Below are 12,941 nucleotides of genomic sequence, written 5' to 3' on the forward strand. Positions count from 1 at the left end.
TTTACACCTCCATCTATTCCCTTTTCTCCACCAGTCACTGAACAAAGAATGACAGCAAGTTGACATTCTGTGACCTATAGTATAGCATAAAGGGTCTCTTTGAACTTTTGGATTTTTTCTTTTTTAATTTTTTAATTCATTAAATGTTTCCCAGGACAGTTAAAACTTTTAAAAATTCATTTAAAAAATTTTGAATTCTCTCCCTCCCTTTTACCTTTGATAAGGCAAGAAATATGATCTCAGTTATCCGTGTGAAGTCATACAAAGCATATTTTCATATTAGCTATGTTGCAAAAGAAAATATACACAGACACCTAAACAAAAAAAAAAACAATGTGGAAAAAGTATGCTTCAATTTGCACTTAGTAGTTCATCAGTTCTCTCTTTAAAGGTGGATAGCATTTTTCATCATGAAACCTTTTGAATTGTCTGACCTTTTTGAATCAAAAAATATATAATTCAGAGGCTTAAACAATTATTTCCAAAAACAGAATTTGAATAGCTCAGACTTTTTATGACAGATCTGTTCAATTTACTATTGGTTAAGTAACTTTCACTGCTTGGGGAGACAGATATTTTATTAAAGCTAATAATAGTGCAAGTGTCTCATTTAACTGTGATGGTTATCTCAAAGACTGAATCTTCAGACTTTCATTCAATCAATAGATCCTTGAAGAATATGATAATACTCAGCAAGCAAGATTGCTAAGGTCCCTTCCAGGGCTAAGAGACTGTGATTCTATCATTTTTCTTTTTAAGAGGGAGAAGTCACATAGTTTTTCTTTTAAAAATTAATTTTAAAGATCAAAGCTCTAAAACTCCTTAGGTACCTTAAATATAGTATAATTTTAATAACCAAGCTTGATTCTAAGGAAGGAAGACAAAAATGTCCTTCACTCCCTTCTTTGAATAGATTGAAAGCTACAGGTATGAAATATGAAATATACTGACATATTTGGTAGATGGGTCAGTTTTACTCAATTGCTTTTTTCCCCTTTTTCTATTATTAATGCTTTATTAGAGGAGCTGGCTTTGGTATAATGCAGAAAGAAGGATATCTTTGGAAATTAAAATGGTATGAATGTAACATATTGTCAATTTGAAATATTTAAAATAATTCAGAAGTTACAAAAATCCATTTGAAGATGTTGTTTTGGGGACAAGTCTAAAGTACATGTGTAATTTGGAATAACAAGATATTGTCTTTAGACTATAGAAACAATATATCATAGAGCAGAATGAAGGACTGAGCTTGAGTCAGGAAGACTAGTCTTTAAATCATAACTCTAATACTTACTAATCACCCCTTGATTCTATCCAAGTCACCTCTGTGTGTGTCTCAGGTCATTCTCCTAGGACTATTAGAGAGGATGTTCTTTGAATTGCTTGAGGAATTTCCAAACTGGGAAGCCCCTATGCTTCTGAAATCACAGATCCTTCATATATTTATGCCAATGGGTCTGGATAAAAATCTCACATTTCTTCTATTTAACCCTGGTACCCCATGTCTGTGTGTGTCTGTTATTATGCATAATGTTCCCCAGGCAAATCAAATTATTTTAATCTGGGGCGGGTATGTAAATTGGTAAGCTGGTATATAAAAATCTTATGATTCTATAACCCAAAAAATAACAACCCAGATGACTGGGTGCCTAAATCAATAAGAAATGCCTTAGTTGTGATTACAGCATTACTAGCTTGACATTTTATTATTTAATACTATGAGCCCATTGGTTCAGACTTAGAATGCCCTGAAGATTTTTTTTTCTCTATGACCTCACACATAGAAATACAACTTCATGAGAATACTGAAGACCCTACTAAGATGCTACTATTTAAATGTATGCCTTCTGGGATTATGACAAAGTAACTAGAAAGTTCCAGAGATTCTATTTTGTAATTGTAATAATAGTAACACTTACATAGTGCTTAAAAGTTGGAAAATGCTTTAATAGGTATTATCATTCCTTTTATCATTCCCATTTTACAGATCAGGACAGAGGTCAAATGGACTGACTGGTCCAAGGTTACATAGTGTCTGAAACTCAGTTCTTCCTGATTCTAAGTCTAAAAATTCTCCATACTCTCCCACCTAATTACTAGTACCTAACTGATGTGGCTGAGTGACACAGTGACTAGAGTACCAGTCCTTGAGTCAGGAGGACCTGAGTTCTAATCTGTCATAGACACTTGACATTTACTAGCTGTATGTCCCTGGGCAAGTCACTTAACCCTCATTGCCTTGCATCCAGGGCCATCTCCAGTCATCCTGACTCATATCTGGCCACTGGATCCAGATGTTTTGGAGGAGAAAGTGAGGCTGGTGACTTAGCACAGCAGTGCCTCACTCAAATCTAGTTCATGTGCTTGACATGGTATTACCTCCCTGTTATCATGGCCTTCTTCAAGAAGGAAGGACAAACAACAACATCACCAAATGCTCTTGAGTCACAAAAAAATCTACCTATGGAACTTTTGAGAAAAAAATTTTATAGTCAAGGTCTCATTTTTTTGATCATTTATTTTTATTAGTGGTCTGGTTGGTATTTCTTGGGAATGTAAACTAAGGTATAAGGCACCATTTTATAACAAAGCCTTACATCCTTCTGAATTACTTGATTTTGTTTTCTTCTTGAAATAATACATTTGTTCTCAATGTCACTTTCCAGTACAGTAAACTCTCTTTTCAGAATGTAGCCAAGCATCCCTTATGAGAAAAAAAGATAACAAGTTTATCTGTGATATAATGTTTTCCATCTCTAACACTTCTTATTTACTTTGTTATCAAGGGTTATAAAAATAGTTATTGGAAGAATGTTGAAGAAGAAAGGTCAACCTTCTCAGAGAATAGCAAAAAAAAATGGTATATGGTATTTTCATTAGGATGGTTTGCTTTAGGATCTTAGGTGAGGCATTTTAATCAGATCAATAAATGGTAGCTTCAATCAGTTCCCCAAAATTCTTGCTTAGTCATAGCTACTCTCATTCCTCAGATAAGACATTTCCAATCTTCTATAAAGCTACATGATCTTGATTTCATCATTATCTTTACCATTTTCAACAGTGTATATGTGGTGAGAAGGGGCTTGTCTCCCAGACAGGAAGTTTGGGGTTGAAGAACCACCTTGGAGACACACCACACACACACACACACACACACACACACACACACACACACACACACACAAACATATATATATATATCAGTAAGGTGAGGATGGGCTAGCTACTGAGTTTCTCAATAATCCAAGCAATTCTCAAAGGTCTTAAGTTGCAAAGCAGATGCTGCTTTGCCTTTATAAAGGAAATTTCCTTCCTGGGAGAATCCTGCACCAAGGAAATCAGAGTCCTAACTTAAAAAAAAATCCAAGGCTGTGATTTTCTTAAGTACTAGGAAGAGAAAAAGGTTTTTGACATAGTTGTTTTCCTCAAGATATAATCTCTGAAACTATGAAATGACAACTAAAATCCTGGTCTTCTAGCTCCATGTCCAGTTGCCTTTACACCATGCCACACTAACTTAGCGCACAGTACAATGTAAAAATTTATTCCCTGGGGCAGCTAGGTGGTGCAGTGGATAAAGCACCAGCCCTGGAGTCAGGAGTACCTGGGTTCAAATCCGATCTCAGACACTTAATAACAACCCTGAAAAGTAGATACTATTATCTTCTCCATTTTATAGATGAGGGTTAAGTGATTTACCCATAATCACATGACTAGTAAGTGTTTGAGGTCAGATCTGAATTCAGATTTTTCTGATTCTGTGTAACATTCTATCCACTATATCACTTAACTTAAAATAGGCTACTATCTTAAGAAATTTAAACACTACCTTTTTTCCCATCTGATTTATAATATTAATTTTCCTGGCAAACAATTTTCATAGATTGATCAGAGGTAAATCTCAACCTAAATTATATTTGAATGATCATGAAATTTAAATAATTGATGTTTTACTTGATAGATAAATAAGAAAAAAATACACCCCATAGTAGTGGGAACTGCAGCCTATAGGAAATGGAGAAGCAAGAAACAAGGTGATGTACAGGAAAAATGAATGGATGATCTAGATTCAAATTCCATTCAGCATAAACTAACTTTGTAGCCATGTTAGAGAAACTCAAGTCTTTTTGCACATTTAATTTCATATCTGGAGTCATATTTTCAAGGATATTTATTTTTTGTTTGTTATTGTCTTACTCAAAAGTTGTAGCTATAAAAGACTGTTATTTGTGTCAGGGATTTTAACTTTTTGTATTATTGTTTCTTTGGCAGTCTGACAAAGTCTACTGACCATAAAAGGATGTGTTTTTATTATAATTAAATAAAATGCTAAATTTCAGTTAGAGGTTAACCAAAATAAAGATGAAATTTTTAGCTTGTAGACCCCCTCCAATCTATCCATGAACTCCTTTGAGTATGAAGTCCCAAGATTAAGAACCCTTGATCTACATGGTCAATCAACTTTTTGCTTATACTCACTTTGACTACTGCAAGACTCAAAAGGGTTATAAATTTAGAGCTGGAAAGAACCTGAGGTCATTGAGTCCAATCTCTACATTTTCACTACTGTGGAAACTGAAGCAAATTTCCCAGGATTACATAACTAGAAGTATGTTTGTCAGATTTTGTACCTGTCTCACTGACTCCAAGAATAACAGTCTACCAAGACCCCCATAAAATGATGTTTCCTATTGCCTTTGCACAAATAATTAAACCCAATTCTAGAAATTCCTTTATTTGCCTCTTCTATGTGAACCCTAGAGTCAGGAATGAGCCATTCGCATTCCTAAATGAAATATTTATATTTATAAGACTTTAACATAGCACCAAATGATAGAATAGTCATTTCACCTTTAAATGTCACCATTCATTCATTTCCATCGAGGTGTTGTTTTTTTCTAAAATACAGACCTAAAATATGTTCTTAAAATGATAATAAGAAATGGAAAAAATGCTCTATTAAGCATCTATTTCTACCTATATCTTTCTATTAAATTATGAATATATTTATGGAAAAAACATTAATAAAAGTATATCAGCCTAAACATTAATTCTACTAATATGCCATGGAAATTCAGGAACTGAACAATCCATACCAAATGGTGACACTTAAATTGATCATCTGAAATTATACAAGACTTTCTCTTATAGCCATTTGCAGAATGCCATGCTCAAGAATTTCCTTTGAGTATATAATGAGAAGCTGTTTTGTATTCTTACTTATCTCCCATAATGGCACTAGGTTGTTCCAGTTGACTAAGATGAATCATTTATAGGAAGGTATTCATAGGATGTATATCTCAATTTCATGTGCGAATTTTAAAACCTGATCCTTTTTCTAGATACTTCATTTTGTACTTGAATTCCCAGGTCTTTCTTTCATTCTTCTACCTCTACGTACTTCTTGATATTACCATTCTAGCTGTAAAACTAGGGTATGTAATGGGAAAGCCATGGATTGACTTCAATTGCTACTTTCTCAGGATAAGTGTGACTTCTCCATTTATTCACATGGGAGTCAACTCAGAAAGAGTAGATGGAAAAAATGGAATAAAATGTGGTAATGATAGTTCCACTTGTTTCTTTCTTCCTAATAGCCTTAAAATGAGTAGAAATACCCTCTATTTTCTTTCTAAAATAAAATAAAATTGAACAGAAGCCTTAAATAATATGAAGGAACTATAAACATGCCCTCAGTGAAGCCACTCTGTAGGAATTGATTCATCAAAATATTGGGACACTCCCAAAGTTTTGGGGTTTTATTTTTCACTATGAATGCGTTATTGAATATTGTACTTACAGCTGCATAACCAAGTATAAGTGGTTTGGACTTTCGTAAATATCTTCCAGAGCAACGATATTTTCATGTTTGATTCTAAAAATAAAAAAGAGAAAGACAAAAGATTAGAGCAACTGTCATTTAGCTTTAAATGAACAAAATTTCAAATTAAAGGAAAAATTCTAATCCCAAATAAGAGTGCCTTCCTTGAATACAGTTAGCAGTTCAATGTTTATGTGAATGCTGGCTTTGCCATTTAAAATTTGTGTAATTTTGAGTAGGTCTTTGATCTCTGTTTCAGTTTCCTCATTGGTAAAATGACGGGTTTTAAAAATTCCTTTAATCTATTAATTCTGTAAAATGGAGCAAATTTATATACACACCCACATTTAAATATATTCTTTCCCCCAGAATTGTACTAATTTATTTCAACAACCCCAGATATATTTGAGTATTGGAAACAGGAAGGGGGAGAGATATAGGGGAAGGAAGATCATCATAAACCCAAATTCACAATCCAATAGCATCACATGAGGCAGAAAACAAACTATTCTACCAAGTGCCAGACTAGGAAAAAGAGACCTATAGCATTGACTTTCTGTGGTGGGTCACTATGTGATCCATCATCTCTATCAAGTATCTTCTTAGGTTCCCTGTTACCTATTACTGTGCCAGGCTACAGGACAGAGAAGAATTTATGAGGGGGCTTACAGATGAAGAGAAATCCCCTTCTAAAAGCCATCTGAGCTCAGAACCTTAAGTTCTACTGCTTGTTTAAAGCTTGAGCTTTCCAGAAAAGAATCATTTCATTAGCTAGTGTGCTAATTAATTGTTCACGGAAAATCCTCTCCCTTGGGATTTTACTACTCCACAGTTTCAGATGCATTCAGCTGATGTGCATCTTCACTAAAGCCTGCTGTTGTTTAACAGCAAGAACACTATATTATTTAATTAGGGGAAATGGAGGCAATTTTCCTAAATGTGAGAGCAGCCACTCCCTGGCTCCTTCTTCCCCTCTGAAATCATATGGCCTGATAAATTACCCTGTAACCAAGCAGAAACCAAAAGAATTAAGATGAAATAAATGTGTGGCATTGGGGGGGGGTGTTGTTGCTAGTTTTCCTAGCTAATACAATTTGCTGATAAGCTGAAACAGTGGAAATTACATTCAATTCACATTTCCCCTGCATCTACTAGAAAATGCCAATTTTATTCATCATCAGATTGATTTTAAAAGGCTTGCTGTGAGACACCAGAGGAAGAATTATATCAGTAATATCACAAAAACATTATATTGATCCAACAAAATGAGTCAGTGAATAAACTAGGAAATATTAGTTAATTTGAGACTGCCAGAGATTCCAGACAGTCTTGGAAGGTGCAAATGAATGCCTTCAAGACTTGCTGAGCTTATATTTCTACTAATCTGAGTTCATATTAAGTGAGTCTTTTTTGTTTGTATTGTTTCTAACAACTTGTATCATACTGTTAATTCATCCTGGGTCCGTGGTAAAATAAAATCCCAGGTCTTTTTAACATGATGCTATTCTTCATCATGTAGTATACTTGAGCAAAGAAGACTTTTAGTCTATATTTTATATTTATTATATTTATTCCTGTTATGGTTCAGATTACTTGGCCTGGCCCAAAGGGCTGGGATTTCAAACCTGTCAGAAGCATTTCAAATCTTGATTATATCCTCAAATTATCCCAGTCTCATGTTACCTGAAAATTTGATATAACTATCTCCTAGATTTTACTGAAGTGATTCAAAATAAAGATTAATGGGACAAAAGTATAAACTAAGCAAATGGCATTCCACTTGAGACCTTCATGGTGGTTCAAATCTAACAATTATTCAAATGATTGATTGAACCAGTTGCAAATTCACCATGTTGACAGGTGTTACTTTGTCCTAAGAATCAGCGGATAGAAAAAAGATGGCTCCAGAGTCCCCATTCTCCGTGTAATAAAGGTCAAACTACTTAGCATGCCATTGAAAGTGTTTCACAATCTGGCTCCATCTTACCTGTCCACCTTTATGGCCACCATTACATACCTTATCACTCATATTCCAAATAAACTAAACCAGTTATGCCTCAAAGAATCCTTGTTCTCACAACTTTCTAATTTTTCCTGTATCTGGATTCCATTCCTCCATCTCTGATTGTGGAACTTTCCCATGCTTCAAGGCCTAGATCAAAAGCTGCTTCTTCTATGACTTCCTTGGATGTTACTTATTACACTAGTCAGAAGTGACCTTTTCTCCTGCTCTCATATCAATTTGCACTCCTTTTATACATAGTGTATTTGTATTTTTTGCATACATCCTTTCACTTTCTACTTAATTTTGAACTCCTTAAGGCAAGAATTGTGTCCTTATTTTTGTATCTTATCAAATAATTCAGAAATCAGAAAATACTATACATTTGGGTTTACATTATAACCTTTTTTGATTTCTAAACTTTTAAAGTGATGGAAAGAATGTTAATAATTTATATTAAACTTAAAATTTATTCTGCATAACAATTTTGGAGTCAGTTACTAAATGTTTACTGGCATATCTCTGACTATTTACAAAGTGTGCATTTTTTTTGTTGCCATGAGCAGGTCATTCAAATGCTCTTAGCCTTGGGGTGCCATAAAGAAAGCACTTTTCTCAACTGAAAAAATGCTAGATAAATGCGTCTGGTTGTCAAATATTTGAATGATTGAATGAATCGGCTATAATCTAGCATGTTGAGAGCTTTGGCTGTTCTTGGGCTATTCAGTCAGATCCTACACTATGTGATTCCGTACACAAAGTCCATGGCAAAGATACTGAAGTAGTTTGCCATTTTCATCTTCAGTGTGTACCCCATTTTACAGAGGAGGAATGAAGCAAATAGGGGCCGAGTGACTTCCCCATGGACACACAACAAATAGACTTCTGAGTATGAATTTGAATTGAGCTCTTCCTGACTCCAGATCTATCTGCACTCTACCCATGGAACCATCTAACTGCCCCCAAGGTTTTGCTTTACTGTCTTAAAAGTCAAGGTGGAGGAAGGTGAAGTGAGCTAGAGCTGGAAGCATTGGATGAGCGGGATATTCTAGCATGGTGATACTATCATACACTGAGTTGTAGAAGGAAAATTTGAAATTGCTGCAAAAGAGAAAAAAGATTTCATGGATATAGATCTTTTTAGTGAACCATTTGTAAAGCAAAGAGGGAAGGGATGTCAAATATGTGCAGAGAGCAAAGGTCTGGACACTCATCCTGCTACAACTCTATGAATCAAACCAATTATGAAATGTCTGAAAGCAGGAAGACTTACCTCCTCCAGAGAAAGGAGGAAACCATTTTTTGCTCTCCTCCTTCACTTGGCCCAAGGTTGTTGAGATAGAGAACCATTTTTCCTATCACTTCAACCTAAGGTGCTCCAAGTCTTACCCACTGATATACTCTAATTACTTCTTGGCCCTAACAATTGCTCTGCTGCTCTCTCTACCTTTAGGCCTCCAGAGCAAGTACTATCTCCCTTTTTTCAAAGCCCATAATGCATTCTTTTTTTAAGGTTTTTTTTAACAAGGCAACGGGGTTAAGTGACTTGCCCAAGGCCACACAACTAGGTAATTTTTAAGTGTCTGAGGCCGGATTTGAACTCAGGTACTCCTGATTCCAGGGTCAGTGCTCTAGCCACCTTGCTGCCCCACCCATAGTACATTCTTAATCAAAGTTTCTTCATTCATTCACACCACACAAGCGTTCCTACTAAAGGAACTTTTTTTGAATAAGACAAAAAATCTGATTTCTGTAAAAATGACAGGAAAGGAACCATCACTATGACACTAAGGGCACCTTTAGAAGACAGAAAATGGCATTTAATCTTAATTTGTTGGTAAAGTGCCCAGGCCTAGCAGGTCCCAAAAAAAAATTAGCCACTGCCTGTGTCTTCAGCATATGATTACAAGGACAAGCACTGAGCCTTGAATGTAAATAGGTGTTTACTGTTTGTTAAACTTGTAAAATTAAAATCACCTTCAACTCTTACCCTGAAAAAGCATGGGGAGGGAAGGAAAGAAAAGCTAGAAGGCTAAAGGCAAAAAGCAGATTGTTTTGATGCAGAGAACTCCCTGTGTGGTCACTGACTCAACCAAAAGGAGAGACCCTCTGCCAGGGCCAGGAATCCATTTGAAAATGACATCATTAAAAAAAAATAAAGTCTTCACCAAATGCTAAGCCCAGCAACATGCCAAAGGCCCTTCAATTGAGAAGATGTCTTAGCATCACAGACAGTTTAATAGCGGATGCTTTATTGAGATGAGGCATCCTCTCTCCCTCCAGACCAATTCTTTCCACAGTTCCAGGATCCAGTGCACTGCTCAGTCTAATCCAGGGGTCTTTGAATTCTCTCAACTGACCCTCTGCAAAAGATAGAATATGATAGAATTGATAAGTTGCTCAGGAGAGCAAAAAAATGCCTTTTCTTTACAGAGATGAGCACTTTACTGTTGCTTTGTTTACAGGCTGAGAGTAGACTACATGGGGTCAAGGAAGGAAATGCAGTTTAATCAGGAAGAGGCAGATCAGGACAAGTTGTTCAGGAGGGAGTGGTAGCTGGGGAAGCAGATGGTGGCTCAAAAGAGACAAGGGCAGTCCTGATCCTGTTGACAGGGTCACAGTGAGGAGCAGTTTTACTAACCTCCATCTGGTGTCCAGATGTTTGGGGAGAACTCCCCCAGGCCCTTCTCGAGGGTCATGTTCCCCAGTTTGAAAAACACAACCCTAAGGAGAAAGTCTAGGTCTATAGAATAGGTAAAAGATCAGGATTGGAGTCCCTCTCAATGTCATTACCATTAAATCCTTTTTCTATACGGGCATAGGGAAACAATCTCTTTTTTTGTCAAAATAAGCATCCTACTAGTAACACATGAATTATTTAAGAAAATTCTCCAGAATTTTGGCAAATGGCTCCTTTTGACAATTAAAATGTTATATTCTCCTGAGATTTGATACACAAATTAGTGAATTACTTCTCTTAAAAATGATTCAATAGCAACATTTAATACTAATAATAGTCAATTTAATAATAAGTCATATTTAAAATATGGGATTCTAGTCAGACTAGGATATCATTTAAGGGAATGAAGGTACTAAGAAACCATGATGTCAAACCAGGGAAAAGAGATGTCGTATTCCTACCACTTGGTTTTAGTTAGCTGACTTGCTCATAGGAGTTGATGTGGAGCAAAATGGAAGGGAATGCCGTCCATGCATTCCTCAATTTTTCCTAACCAGTAAACAGTGAGCCAAAATTCTCCCACACCAGTTTGCAAGTAGATTTTTTTCCTCTAATCCCTTCAAGTTCACCCTTCATTTGGGGTAAAAAGAGTATTTAACCCTCAGAACCATAGATCAGACCTTTAGGGACACCATAGCACCAATGAGATAACTTTCCGGGGGGGAATTTAAGTGATTTTAAAAAGTTTTAGGATTATACTTGGGAGAATTGAATCACCAGTCTTGATCACATGTGTAGGACATTATATTTGATTGACACATAACGCCCTCCAAAATCTAATGTCCTTCAACACCATGTTCCATTACTTTTTCTTTCATCTCACAGTCTTGAACCTATGTTCCAGTTCATCCATACTATTAACCACCCTTTGAATCCTTTGCCCCATTGTCCTGTCATAAGTTCTGACTTTCTATTCTTTTTATTTTAGGTTTTTTATTTTTAGGCTTTTTTCCAAGGCAAATGGGGTTAAGTGGCTTGCCCAAGGCCACACAGCTAGGTCATTATTAAGTGTCTGAGATCGGATTTGAACCCAGGTACTCCTGACTCCAGGGCTGGTGTTTTATCCACTGTGCCACCTAGCTGCCCCATTTTAGGTTTTTTGCAAGACAATGGGGCCCAAGGCCACATAACTAGATAATTATTATGTGTCTGAGGTCAGATTTGAACTCAGGTTCTCCTGGCTCCAGGGCCAGTGCTCTATCCACTGCACTATCTAGCTGCCCCAATTTCTGACTTTCTAAACCCCAACTCTGAAACATTTCTACTATCCACCTTCTTCATACCAACTCACACACTATTGAATGCAGAAAATCAAGCAAACAGGACAAATGGATTTACTACAAATTTATGTTCTCTATCTGGAACTTAAACTTTCTGACAATCTGATTAATCGATCTCTCCAGAATCATTTCCTCTTACTTTCTTTCATATACACTATGCTTTAGTAAAACTGGATTATGTGCTATTTTCACCCATACCATTCCATTACAATTCTAACTTCTCCGTCTTTGCACAAATTGTCCCTAGAATGCCTCTCTTTTCACCTCCATTTCTTGGGATTCTCCTTTCCCTTCTCTCATACCAAGTACCTCAATGGACCTTTCTTGCTTTCCTTAAACAGTAGTACCTCCCTTTCCCCTAAGATTGATATATATTTTTTAATTTATTCATCTGTTACCCTCTTTATCTTCCTCCAAATAAAATGTGATCATCATTAATGTTATTTCATTTGATCCAAAGCAATCCTATCTGGTAAGTGCTTTTATTATCATCTCCATTTCAGAGATGAAGAAAATAAGGCTCAAAAAGGTATTAATATTTGCCCAGAGTTACACAGTTAGTGTCTGAGGCAAGATTTCACCTCAGACTTTTCTGACTCCAAGTCCAGTACTCTACCCGTTCTGTCAGCTTTCCTATAGTAAACTCTCTGAGAATAGGAATTTTCATTTTTATCTTTGTACACTCAGTTCTTTGCATAGTAGCTAGCATATACTATAATATGAATAATAAATATTTAGTGAATTAAATATGTGATATACACCAACCTCTTCCTAGTTCAACAATGAAATACAGATTAGATTCCCCAAAAACAGCATCTACTAGGGAGGCTACCACAGTTATACTTTCAGTCTACTGGCCCTCTCACACAGGTTTTCATTACCACATACCTGAAAGACTACCATCATTTCCCACAGGTCATTCTCCTTTCAATCCAGAAATTCTCTGCATTGCCTACTCAGCTCAAAAGTCTTCAGTGGTTCCATTTCCCATTTTCTTCAAGGAACATTTTATGTTATTCAAGGCCCTTCACAATTTGTCTTCAGTTGCAATCAGTCCACATCGCTGCTAAACTAGTCTATAATGCCCTTACAGAC

General features: G+C 36.0%; 1 protein-coding gene across 1 annotated transcript in view; it reads right to left on the bottom strand.

Moving 5' to 3' along the window:
• The window catches only part of CAMK1D (calcium/calmodulin dependent protein kinase ID), a 442,601-nt gene that overhangs the window by 140,619 nt on the left and 289,041 nt on the right, over positions 1-12,941 (bottom strand). The window contains exon 3 of the mRNA XM_074194114.1: positions 5,804-5,878. Within this exon, the coding sequence (XP_074050215.1) occupies positions 5,804-5,878 (75 nt within the window). The remainder of the gene's footprint in view (positions 1-5,803; positions 5,879-12,941) is intronic.

The sequence above is a fragment of the Macrotis lagotis genome, chromosome 7 (assembly GCF_037893015.1).
Source record: "Macrotis lagotis isolate mMagLag1 chromosome 7, bilby.v1.9.chrom.fasta, whole genome shotgun sequence".
Lineage (NCBI taxonomy): Eukaryota > Metazoa > Chordata > Mammalia > Peramelemorphia > Peramelidae > Macrotis > Macrotis lagotis.